General features: G+C 42.6%; 1 protein-coding gene across 23 annotated transcripts in view; it reads right to left on the bottom strand.

Moving 5' to 3' along the window:
- Nucleotides 1–12870, bottom strand: part of LPIN1 (lipin 1) — a 114226-nt gene that overhangs the window by 77120 nt on the left and 24236 nt on the right. For 20 of the 23 annotated variants that reach the window (XR_005596293.1, XM_039530730.1, XM_039530729.1 and 17 more), the window contains 4 exons: nucleotides 11246–11580; nucleotides 9683–9802; nucleotides 8101–8208; nucleotides 1354–1483 (listed from right to left, as the gene is read on the bottom strand). Coding sequence is in view for 22 of the 23 variants with exons in the window: in XM_039530730.1 (XP_039386664.1) it covers nucleotides 1354–1483; nucleotides 8101–8208; nucleotides 9683–9802; nucleotides 11246–11580 (693 nt within the window). In the remaining variant the exon portion in view is untranslated. The remainder of the gene's footprint in view (nucleotides 1–1353; nucleotides 1484–8100; nucleotides 8209–9682; nucleotides 9803–11245; nucleotides 11581–12870) is intronic. The other 3 variants (XM_039530745.1, XM_039530747.1, XM_039530746.1) reach the window with 2 other exon arrangements.

Genomic DNA, 12870 nt, shown 5'->3' with positions numbered 1-12870 from the left:
ATTCAAAGAGTGAGAAGCCATGCTAAGAACAACTCCTATTAGCCTGCCCAGGCGCTAAGCCCCCCTGTAGTGCTGCTCCTTAGTAGAGCAGCTGCCAACAGACCACCAGGATCTTAGTTTGAGTCTCGATTATGATAACGTTCAAGGCATACACACCGCAAAGCTGTCATGTCATAGAGTCGGCCTATTGGTTAGGCTATGCAGCAGCTAGACATGCACCATACACTGCCATACCCCGAGTGCAAAATGTTACATTTACTTCAGCACTCACTCACTGTTATGCAGCTCTAATACTTGACATAAAATGAATAGTTGTGATCCATGTGCTTACAAAGCCATAGTAAAGGTGCTTCTTATTTGGATATATGGGTAAAATTTTCAAAAAACCCTTAAGTGACTTTGGAACCTAAGTCTCATTGACTTTCAATGGGACATAGACTCCTAAGTCACTTAGGCACTTCTGAAAATTTAACTCTGCATTATCTGTCCATAGGGCAGTGGGACACAGTATTTTTGTACCTGGTTGTTTCAGTCACTGATGTCTCTCGCTATATAACCAAAGTTACAGGTGGGGCTAAGAATTTAAAAATCAACTGGGGACTTTGGGTGCCCATCTGCAGACACCTTGAAAGGGCCTGACTATCAGAAGTGGGTGCCCAGAACTTTCTGAAAATCAGCTCCCTTTAGCATACTTTAAGATGGGAACCCAAAATAACTAGTCACTTCATGAAATCTTGGCCAGGAATGTTCTCTATTTCAGTCAGTAACAAATATGAACAACACTAAGTACCTTTAATTCTGTAGGCAAAGTGTTTACATGCAAAGCCTTCCTCGTTTAGCAGAAATGTTTGCCTACATCAATATTTCCTATCTAGGCCAAGTCCCTAACTTGCCATTTCTTCCCCTGCAATACTTTAAAGAGCCAACCCTTCTACTCTGTCCCAACAGCTAAACTCTTATCCAAGTCTTCACCATCTCCCATGTCAATCAGTGAACCTCAGCCTCTTGGACAGTCATTCCAAAAATCCACAATGCCCTTTCCAGCCCATCCCAACTGCAGCCTCTAAAGCAATCTTCCTAGCCCATCCATCAAACCACATCACCATCCCCCTGCGAATTCCTTCATTGGCTTCCCCTTCTCTATCTCATTAGCTATTAATTTCTTGTCCTCATCTTTCAATTCTCCACATAATTCAGTTCTTAATCCTGACTTCGATTTGCCTGTATGAAGTAAAAGCCTAAAATCAAACACGTATATCAGCTATGTGAAATATTGCACCCACATGTACACATGCCCTGTTAACAATACACAGTACATACTGGAAGGAATGAAACAGGAGTGATGTTTGATACCTTTGCAGCTTGAGGTAGTTCTCCCCAGGCCCAGTGCATTTGTGGGTTATTCTTCTGCATCCCCCTGTCCAAAGATTTACTGACTAATTCTGAATCGCTCTTAGGAGTGGGAGGGCGTGAACCTGAGGGACTGGAAAACAAAACAAAATGGTACTTATTAAAGAGCTAAGTAAAAGCAAAGCATAGGCCAAGCTGCATTATGCAGCATTCTTGTTGTCTATTATCTGTATTACAAGTGTCGCCACAATACACTAGGCACCTCCCAACAGTCATGACCCAAAGAGTTCAGAAATCTAAGGAGCTCAGCAGCAAATCAAAGATATGGAAGCATGATAAACCATTTTCAAAATAACTATCTCAGACTGGCTCTCTGTGCACCCATTAATAGCTGTCAGGTTTTGATAGGCATCGGGGTCTTGAGGAGGAATTTGAAGGTGGCGGGGGTACAGACTAGTTCAGAGAGGGCATCCAGTGCATAAAAACACATGGAAGAAAGAGTGATAATTAGTAAATTACTAGTCTGTGGCATCACCAGTCATCTTTGTTTAATGCAATAAAATCAGTAGTCAATAGTACAAATGGTCAAATCAGCCACTAATCAGCGATGGTTCATAGACTGTAAAGCCAGAAGGGATGACTCTGATCATCTAGTCTGACCTCCTGCATAGCACAAGCCCCTCAAATTTCATCCCAAATTCCTGCATCAAGCCTACAATTTATGGCTGAACTAGAGCATATATTTTAAATCCAAATCCAATCTTGATTTAAAGAATCTACCACATCCCCGGAAAAGCTGTTCCCACAGTTAATTACCCTCACTATTAAAAATGTGCTTTTAAATTCTAATCTGAATTTGTCATGACTATGACCTTTCTTAACTTTTTCTTAGATCAACTAAATAGATTGAGCTTCTTTAGTCTGACTGTTCTCAGATAACAATTACTTTGCACTAGCACAATGGCAGATCTTAAAACTTGACAATTTTCCCTCTGATAAATAGACACGGTTACCTAATTATCTGCATTTTGCCCTTGTAGTTTCCTGTGCTTGCTATAGGAAATACCTTAAACATGGCAAATGCTAAGTTCCTCCAGCTACAAGTAATTAGTTATTTAAGAAAATCAGCACATTTGCAAGCGTCCTTGCTGTAAAAAAATTTTTCCTATTGATTTCCAAGCTCTTTACAATCATTAATCAATGCTCACCACATTCTCATCATTTTACAGATGAGGAGATTAAGATTTTTAAAGATATTTACATGCCTAAAGATGCAAACAGGCATCTAGTGGGATTTTCATGGGAGTTATACATCTATGCACTTTTGAAAATTCCACTGGGGCCCACATACACAAAGGTATTTAGGCTCCTAGCTTCCATCGATCAAGGCCCAGGTGTCTATTTGCATCTTTAGGCGCCTAACTACTTTTGAAAATCTGTCCTTAAGTGACTTACCCAAGGGAACACAGTAAATCAGAAGGTGGGTTAGGACTTGAACCCAGCAATCCTACTAATCCACCCTTGTCCCCCCACAAAAAACAAGAATGCATCTACTGGGCATTTCACACAAGCACAATGAATTAAATTAATGGAGAGATCCTATCTCCTTGAACTAGAAGGGACCTTGAAAGGTCATTGAGTCCAGCCCCCTGCCTTCACTAGCAGGACCAAGTACTGATTTTGCCCCAGATCCCTAAATGGCCCCCTCAAGGATTGAACTCACAACCCTGGTTTTAGCAAGCCAATGCTCAAACCACTAGAGCTATCCCTCCCCCCCTCCTGCATATATATTCAATATTTCATTTTGTAAATGTCTAGCGTTGCTTAAATGCAATTTAGATATAATAAAACTTAAAATTTTAGAAGGCAAAAGATGTCCACATTCCAAAATTCTTTTCTATAGCGCTCCCCTTGTAGATTAACATACAAACACTAACGTAACTTTAAGTGCACAAGAATTATAATCAGAATGTTTGGGATGTCTGGGCCTCTTAAATTAAGTGCTGTAATATCAAATCAGAAATGTAAACGTGCACCAGAAATACTGCATTATTTGCAATAAATAAATAAATAAATAAAAGATGTTAAAACATTCCTGCTACTTAGATTAGTTGGAACATTATGCAAAGGTTAGTTTCCCATGCCATCTGCAAATCGCAAGCTGGGGTTGGTGTTCTTAGCATTCTGAGGTGAGCTGTCACTCCCTTAGAGTGGAAGTCTCGGACCCTCTTCCTGCCCACAGAAGTCCCAAAACTACCATGATTCCATTGCACAAGGGCACTGGGAAGCAAAAAGCTACACAGCACAGATCTGCAACACACCATGCCTTTAGAACCGTCACAAACAAATGACTTTAGGAGACTCCAAGACTGAGAAAGAACGTAAGCATATAATGCAAATGCACTGTCGCTTTGCAGCATACTACCACTGCTCTGCTTGGAAAGGATTTCCTCTTCCATGGGCATGCATAGTCTTTTTTGGGCCATGAGGTTACTCAACTGAAGAGAGAACTCCTCCCCCCATGGATAGGGATTGAGCCTGGCAGAATTATATGAAAAATCACCAGGAATTTAAATACCCTGAACTGTGATGTGGGACTTCCCCTACCTCAGCACTTCCCCTGGGCTTACAATGACAAACTCAAGGACTTTTTTCTTTACACACCATGTTCCCTTAATAATGTTAAACCGCTCCTACCACTGACCAGCACCTCTCTGAAGTGACCCCTGGTTTATTACTGAAGGCACGAACTATGTTTATGAGCTCATATGTGTATATACTTCTGCCTTCACACCTCATGTTGTATATTTTTGCCATGCTGTGTCGGCTTAAGACAGTGTTCACTGCACATAGCTGCTGTCAAAAATCAATTTTGATACAAGACTAACAAAGCTCATGATCACATTGCATATTGTCTTCAAAGATTTTTGTTTTGCTTTTTACTGAATTGGGACAAATTAAGTGCCAGAGCAATGGCAGAGTTTTGCATGCTTCAATCAGGGATGAGCTGGACATATTCAAGATAAAGACCATGTAAATCTGGTAATCTAGTGATTGTGTCCTGCCAGGTAGGAGACCTTCTAGGTTCATTTCCCACTTCTGATTTCTTGCTCTCTGTCTTGGAAGGGGTTGGGAAATTCTTCAGGTAATGCACTAAACCCCTGAGGAAGGGATGTCTTGCATTGGTCAGTAGCCTCAAGAATATTAATGGCTCCCAAAGGAATCCTGGCCATGTTTTAAAAAATGGTGATTATGACATGAACGTCAAGCCTAGGAGGTATACATCAGAAGGGAAAATAAATAAATGGAAGGGTGGGATCTCAGTGGGAGAGATGGGGAGATTAGAGAATGATGTTGAAGACTATGGGGGGATAAATTATAATCCCACAAAACAGACTGAATTTAGCCAGAAAAAACTGTTACAGAATCTACCCCTGAAAGAGCACAGTATTTTTTACAAAGGGAACTATGTAGCATGATCTGAACTTCATTAAAGCAGTAAATATTTGGATAGGACTGAGAGTTGTCAAAATAGTCCACTTACCATCACAGCCCGGTGATGTGCACCAATAGGTCAGGCAGAATAGCAAAAGTGGGGAATTCCTCAGGCATACAATAAACACTAGTGAAATGATTATTAACTTTGACATTTGTTATGTGCACTGCAGTAGTGCTGTGAAGGCAGGACCCCATCATGATAGGTGCTGTGCTAAGAGGTATCATAATAGAGTCTCAGCCTGAAGCTCTTACAATCTAAGCTTTAGATAAGAGACAGGGGGATAGACAAACAGACAGAGAGACCACAAGGGAACAGTGTGACGGCTGTGTACAGGGGAATAAGTAGCATTCACAGCACACTAGCTGCCTGATCAAATGCTAAAAGGAACTGATGTTCTCTTTATCTATCTGTTTGTTGCTGACATAGAAAAGATGCATTTGAGCACAGGAGGGATGTGTTTTTGATTATTTAAAGTGGTGTTGTGCTTGGAAAAATGACATGGTAAAACGGCATTGAGAGCTTCCATCTTTATAACCACCAACCCGGCAAAGACTGCCTGAGATCTGAGATTCAAACTAGGCTCTTTCTTCTCTCAAATCAACATCTGTAATAAAGGTTCCATAGGCTGAATTAGGCCCTGTTATCACTGTGCAACCCCACTGTTTTCCAATTAAGCCCTTGGTGAGATTTGTGAAATTCCATTGTCTTCAATTAGTTATTACAGGTTAAACCATGATTGAACCATATCCAGCATTCCGTTGATGTTACACAATAAAGAATGGAAACCTTACTTTAGTCACTGTCATGTCAGCATCCTTTCGCATACGAGAGAGAGTAGGAATTGCTGTCTATGATGTAGATGGTTTGCAATGTCTCATGTAACTGAATCATCCAATCCAAGATTTGCATGATCTTTGGCAGTTATTGCAAATGTATTGGGAGCTGCTTGCTTCTTACAGACTCTTTTCTCTTCAAGCTGTAGGAGCCAGCTTCTGTCATGGACTTTGATACCCTGATGGAGATGATGGCGCCACTTGTTATGACCACTTGCCAAGATTTCCCATTGGTCAGGCTCAATTACAAATTCCTTTATATCTTGCTTGCATGCGTCTTTATAGTGAAGCTTGGGACATCCTGTTGTTCTTGTTCCCTCTGATAACTCCCTGTATAGCATGCCCTTGGGTATGTGTCCGTCTTCCGGCCTACTCAGATGGCACAGCCAGAGAAGTTGTCTTTGCTTGTGCAGGTTTGTCCTTTGAAGAACCTCTGTGTTGGTGACTTTATCCTGCCATTTGGTGTTGAGTATGTGGCGTAAACAGCATAGGTGGAAACTGTTTAACCTTTCCTCCTGATAAGCATAAGTTGCCCATGTTTCCCCACCATACATGAGAGTTCTGAGGATACAGGCTTGATACAGTAGCATTTTGGTCTTGATGGTAAATGTTGAGTTGTTCCACGCTCTTTTAGTTAGTCTGCTAAAGGTGGCGGCAGCCTTTCCAATGCGAACATTTAGTTCTTCATCCAGTGGGAGGTTGGTGGTCACTGTAGAGCCTAAATAGCTGGACTTTTGGACTACTTCTAGCTGGTTTGCATTTAAGGTAATTGAAGGATCTTGTGGAGCTCCCTGTCCTAATACAACAGTTTTCTTAATGCTGATGGTGAGAGTAAATGCCTGACAAGCATGTGAAAGGTGGTCCATGAGTTCCTGTAGTAGTTCTTCACCATGGGCTATGTGGGAAGCAGCATCAGCAAATAGAAGTTCCCTGATTAGCACCTTTTTGACTTTGGTCTTTGAGTTAAGTCATGATAGGTTGAAGAGAGTTTCCCATCCGATCTTGTGTGGAGATGCACTCCATCTTTCATGTACTTAAATGCACAGTTCAAAAGTACCGAGAAGAAGATTCCAAAGAGTGTAGGGGCAAGAACACATCCTTGTTTCACTCCACTTTTCATCTCAAAGCTGTCCAAAGTGGATCTATCAAACTGGACAGTTGCTGTCATGTTGTTGTGGAATGAACATATAAGACATAGCAGGGTTGGTGGGCATCCTATCTTTTCTAGTATTACAAACAGACCTGCTCTGCTGATTGTGTTGAATGCTTTGGTTAGGTCCACAAAGGCAATATACAATGGTCAGTTTTGCTCTCTGCACTTTTTTTTGGAGTTGACTCAGAGAAAATACCATGTCTATAGTTGATCTTCCAGCCCAGAATCCGCACTGTGATTCAGGGTAGACACGATTCGCCAGCTGTTGTAGGCCCAGTAAGATGACTTTTGTGAAGTCAGAGGTATACACACAAGAAAGAAACATCACCTACAAATCACTGGACCAAATACCAACTCTACAGGTCATGCCAGAGCTAGATGTGGAGCCCACTGTAGAAGAACTAAGCAAGGCCATTGATTTGCTATCAAGTGGCAAGGCTCCTGGAAAAGCTGGCATCTCGGCGGAAATCCTCAAGCATGGGAAAGACAGCCTACTACCATATCTTCATCAGCTGTTATTTAAATGCTGATGGGGAATGGTGGTGCAGAGAGGCTAAGTGACTTGCCCATAGTTACATAAGAAGGATGTAGCACAGTAGGGACTTTAATCTAGGTCTCCTAAGTCCTATGCTATTGCCTGGACCATCCTTCCTCTCTAGAGATATTCTCTCCCCTACATTCCAAAGTACAGAAAAGCTTCCATCCCCCACCCAAAGAATAAAGATAGGAGGACAAGAGAAAAAGGCTCCCTCACTCATACCGCCCCCTCTCTTATCTGATTAAGCATCATCTCGTGAGGGGTTTTAGATTTTTCATTTAAAAATACTGTGTTACCATAGAGGGAAAGCAGACTCCGCAGGAAGGCACCGTTTTCTGTGAAATGGAAATAACTTTTTTTTTTTAAATTAAACTACAGAAAGCCCAAAAGGAAATGTCTGTATTAACTTCAATAGAACTACAGCAATTAACACCAGCCGAGGAGCTGGAGCATTTGTCCTTGGATGTTTTCTTGATCTTTTTTCCATTTTTCTAATCCTTTTCCTCATTATACTGATGTTATATTACCCATCATAGTGCAATGCAGGGCTTCTCTACATTCAAAGCCCAGGTAGGAGGTAAGTAAAGGAATTTCTGCTATCTTGCATTTTCCTCCCAAGTGTCTAGGTTAGTAATAAGCAGCTTTGTAAGTTAGGCAAAATTCGCATACTGTTAATGCATTAAAGGATTAATCACACATCCCAAGAGAGGGAGAATAACTCCTCTACCTGTCTGTAGCAGGGAAGTGAGAGGATTGATGAGGACAAGAACTAGATAGGCCTCCATCTGCTGGAACAGTGAGATGAGAGGATGGCCCTGTGCAATCTATAGGCTTACTGGATAGCACGATACATTGAAAGAGAGAAAAACTGGGTGTCATTATTCAAAATAGGTGCTAATTAACACAAGCTCTTCAGGCACTCAAAGGCCATTTGAAAACAGGACTGTGCATCTCAAGTTTTCAAAATCTGAGCACTGTAATCAAGAAGCACAAAGGTAGCATACAGTTCAAACCAGCCACCAAGTCACCAAGAAATAGACTCCATTGGAACCTCACTGTGACATGCGGAAAGAGGACCTGTTTGATGTCAACTGAACAGCTTTGAGGCTGTTCCTCAGGAGGAAGAAATGCAATCCAAATTGACACACTTTGATTCTAATGTATGCACACTCAAACTGTGTGTACGCAAAGAGTATTAAACAAGAAATGCATAAGAAATATATGTATATAGTATGCTGTATGTATATGTGTTTATTATCTATAATGAACATTCCATGTTATAGTCACCTTTGTAACTAAAGAAATAGTTTTTTTGAAATAGACAAAGGAAGCTTATTTTCTTCAATCATAAAGAATCTTGGTTTTTTACATATTATAATAATATAATAATTGAAGATATACCAATCTCCTAGAACTGGAAGGGACCTCAAAAGGTCATCGAGTCCAGCCTCCTGCCTTCACTAGCAGGACCAAGTACTGATTTTTGCCCCAGATCCCTAAGTGGCCCCCTCAAGGATTGAACTCACAACCCTGCATATTAGAGTGCAATCTTGCAAGTTCTTGGAAGGTTAAAAAAAAAGTACAAAAAAATAGACTCATGATTAAATTCATTAAAGTCTTTCTGTGTAGCATGGATTCAAGTTCCATCAGTGTTACTACACATGTGAGTAATTGCTGCAGGATTCGATCATTGTTTCTGGACAAATGAATTTTTGGTTTAGGGCAGCACGATTCCCAACTTCAAAGATCAGCACTGGGCATGTGACCAGATTAAGGCAACAAATATTCTAGGATTCAAACACAGCATAGTCCACATTTGAAGTGAGAGAGTTGAGTTGCCCTAAAGCTGTTGCATACTGTCAGAATTCAAATGTAGAGACAAGGTGGGTGAGGCAATATCTTTTATTGGACCAACTTCTATTGGTGACAGAGACAAGCTTTCAAGCCCCACAGAGCTCTTCTTCAGGTCTGGGAAAGGTTCTCCCAGCGTCATAGCTAAATGGAAATGTGACATTGGGAGTACCTTTCCCAGACCTGAAAAGAGCTGTGTGTTGCTCAAAAACTTGTTTCTCTCACTAACAGAAGTTGGTTCAATAAAAGATATTATCTCACCCAACTTGTCTCTCTAATATCCTGGGACTGACATGGCTACAACAATACTGCATATTCAACTGTAGAAGGTATTCATCTAGTAGTTTGATAGTGACAATGCTTGACTCCACAAGACTTGAGAAGGCAGCAAGTAGGACTAAATGAGGAAGGAGAAATTGTTTAAAAAAACCTATATATTATACTTCTGTATACTGTACCTCTGAAGGTGTGACCACTCTCCATCTGAATGGGCGTATGGTGCAGACTGTGAAAGCATACTGATTCCAGAAGCATTTATTTCAGACACTTCTTCACTAAACTCATCCGTAACAGATATCCTGAGCATAAAAAAAAATGGAAGTTAAAATAATGTTTGAATATTAAATTTCCTCGTATCTCAGTTAATAGACAGAATAATGCAGACATGTTCTAGTACAGGGATCGGCAACGTTTGACACGCGGCTTGCCAGGGTAAGCACACTGGAGGGCCGGGCCAGTTTGTTTACCTGCCGCATCTGCAGGTTCGGCCGATCGCGGCTCCCACTGGCCGTGGTTCGCCACTCCAGGCCAGTGGGGGCTGGGGAAAGCGGCGTGAGCTGAGGGATGTGCTGGCTGACACTCCTCCCCTACCCCATTGGCCTGGAGCAGCAAACAGCAGCCAGTGGGAGCCACGATCGGCCGAACCTGCGGACACAGCAGGTAAACAAACCGGCCCGGCCTGCCAGGGTGCTTACCCTGGCAGGCCACGTGCCAAAGGTTGCCGATCCCTGTTCTAGTAAGAAGACACCCAGATGTTGGTATAAATCAAATTGTGAGAGAAAGCCACAGTCTGACTCACACCCTATAGTTCCACAGATATCATTCTCCTGGTCACTTTGCTGTCAATTTCCTAGATTAAAACTCATTCTCAGGGCCAGATGCTCCTCAGCCATGTGTGCTGCTGGAGGGAAGCTGAAATCTGCAGAAGTGGATGGGGGCAACGGAAGGGGGAAGCAATGACTCTGCTACATGCTACTCTCACCTTCTGAATCCTCAACATCCCTTTTGTACACAGACTGTGGAGATGGAGCTTTTCTGGTTCAGAGTAGATGTATGGCGGGTGGGAAGTGCATATAGTAGGAGGTGATAAATCCGAAGCAGTAATCACTGTACGTCACAAGCTTCCCTCCTATTCTGCCAGATTTCAAAGCAGAAATGCACCCATGAGCTATTGTTGCTCTGAAACACAGGTAGGGAGAGGAAAACAAGGGAGAGCCAACTGCAGAGCTGAACAAAGGGGACCAAGAGAGGACTCACAGAGCGGTTGGCTCTCCATGCTTGTAACTTCAGGATCTATGGGGTCTGCACAATTATAGCTCCAGTAATTAGTGGATCTGGATATTCTGGATTAATCGTGAGAATGTTTTATCCACTGTATGGACACAAGATAGAGTATAGGCCAAATTCTCTGCTGGTGTATATCAGGGTAGGTCCACTGAAATCAATGCAGGAATGCTAATTTACACTAGCTAAGGCTATGATCATGAGTATCTATTAGATTCCTGTACCTATACATTACCAGGGAGTAATAGCCAAACTAAAAAGGGGTTTTCTCCATGTTGGTTTCAGACCAGAAGTCTCTCGGATTTCATAACTAGTTTTCAGGGTTTGGTTATTAATTCAGAAGGACATTTTTACACACACATCCAGAAAAACACCTGAGTCCCCTCTCTGTGCAATACATGCAAGAAACATTTAATCCTTTCAATCTGGCATTAGATCTACATTATAAATGATGATACCTCATACTGTCCACGGGCTCATTCTCTTCCTCTGAACTAATCTGTATAGAAAACATTTCTTCATCTTCTGATGTGTCTCCATGCTCTTCTCTTTTTAAACTGTCAAGTTTATGGGTAGATTTCCTCCTCCTCTTCCTTCTTTTCTTCACAGAGACACAAATCGAGGCGCTTTCTATAGCAGACTGGGAAGCAAGACCGGGGATTGATACCTGTGAGGATCCAGTGGACTCCAGGTTCCTCACCCTGTCCATTAAGTTCCTCTTCAGCTGTGATTCCATCAGAGCAGCTCCCTCTGACAGAATGGGGGAGGTAGCAAGGTGGTAAGGAATTACCTCCTGAAGACAAAAATCAAAACCAGGGGGTATATTATTCCCTCCCACAGTCAAAAATAAAGGTCTAGCATCTGAGCAGAATGGTCTCTGTCCATTAACCCAACTGACTATCAAAACAACTCAGGCCCAGAGTGCCCCTTCCTCATGTGTACTCCCTAGGCTCCAGGCTGTGGGGGAACGGTTTCAGGGTGGCAGTTCCTAGAGGTACTTGCACTAAGAGGTTCTTCTGTATAGCTAATACTGGCCCGTGTCTCTAGCCAGCTGATGCTAGATATAGGCCAGAACCAGAAGAACCAAACAACATAGAATTTTGGGGTAAGTCTGATCCATCTTAATAGCTCAGCACTCTCTGTCTCTCTAATGGGCCTGAACCAGCATCCTAGATCCAAACCTCCACACACTCTGCTCTGGATCCACACCCAAAGCTTGTGGCTCAGGCTCATCTCAATTGTTAACACATCAGAATGGAGACACTGGGCTAGAATGTGACAGGCCCCAGCATGGATGCAAGGAGAGGCCTGAGAAGCTTCCACACGCTGTCCCACCCAGAGGCACAATGACTGTCCCTACACTCCCTGAACACAGAGACTGCTTCTGCCGTGTGCCCCAACAAGCGGCGGTCTCCCTGCCAAAGGAGGACAGGAAGGGAGGAGGCAGAGCCACACCCCACCCAACAAAAGGCTCATCGAATTACCCAGGTACACAGTGGAGCACATGCTGCACCCTGGAAGGCGCCTTCACTTCCACATTCAGTTAGGGCTCTGCCTTGTAACACAATTGTTCCTTTCACTTTTCACACAAGGCAACTCGAACATATATTAGATGATTGCTTAGGCTCCAGTTGAATGGGAGCTTTGCAGGCACTGTGCACATCCCAGGGCAGAATTCAATGCTTATTAAGCGATGGAACCACTATTTCTTAAGTGAAGATTCATAATTTATGCCCTAGTCATGCCCCATGATCTGCGTGACGATCACACCACTCTCAGGAAACAGTACCTATTGGGTTCCGGGAAGTGGGCGGGCGGAAGCTAAAGGATCCCCCTCTCAGCCTAAGGGGAGGACCTACAGGACCTCAAAACCCAACTGAGTTTGGGGGACAACTAATAAAAAAAACAGGGACAGGAGTGCGGTCAGACTCAGGAAACAGTAGGGACCTAGTAACCTCTGCATCAGTGACAGGTATGACTTGTATCACACAATGTCAAGATTTCATGGAGACCAGAACTTTCCCAAAGATTCTGTTTATGTGGTTATATACACTAAATAATATACACACTCCCTCTAAAATAC

The sequence above is a fragment of the Mauremys reevesii genome, linkage group 3 (genome assembly GCF_016161935.1).
Source record: "Mauremys reevesii isolate NIE-2019 linkage group 3, ASM1616193v1, whole genome shotgun sequence".
In the NCBI taxonomy this organism is placed as follows: Eukaryota; Metazoa; Chordata; order Testudines; family Geoemydidae; genus Mauremys; species Mauremys reevesii.
The sequence above is the reverse complement of the archived record's forward strand: the minus strand, read 5'-3'. Positions and strand labels throughout refer to the sequence as shown.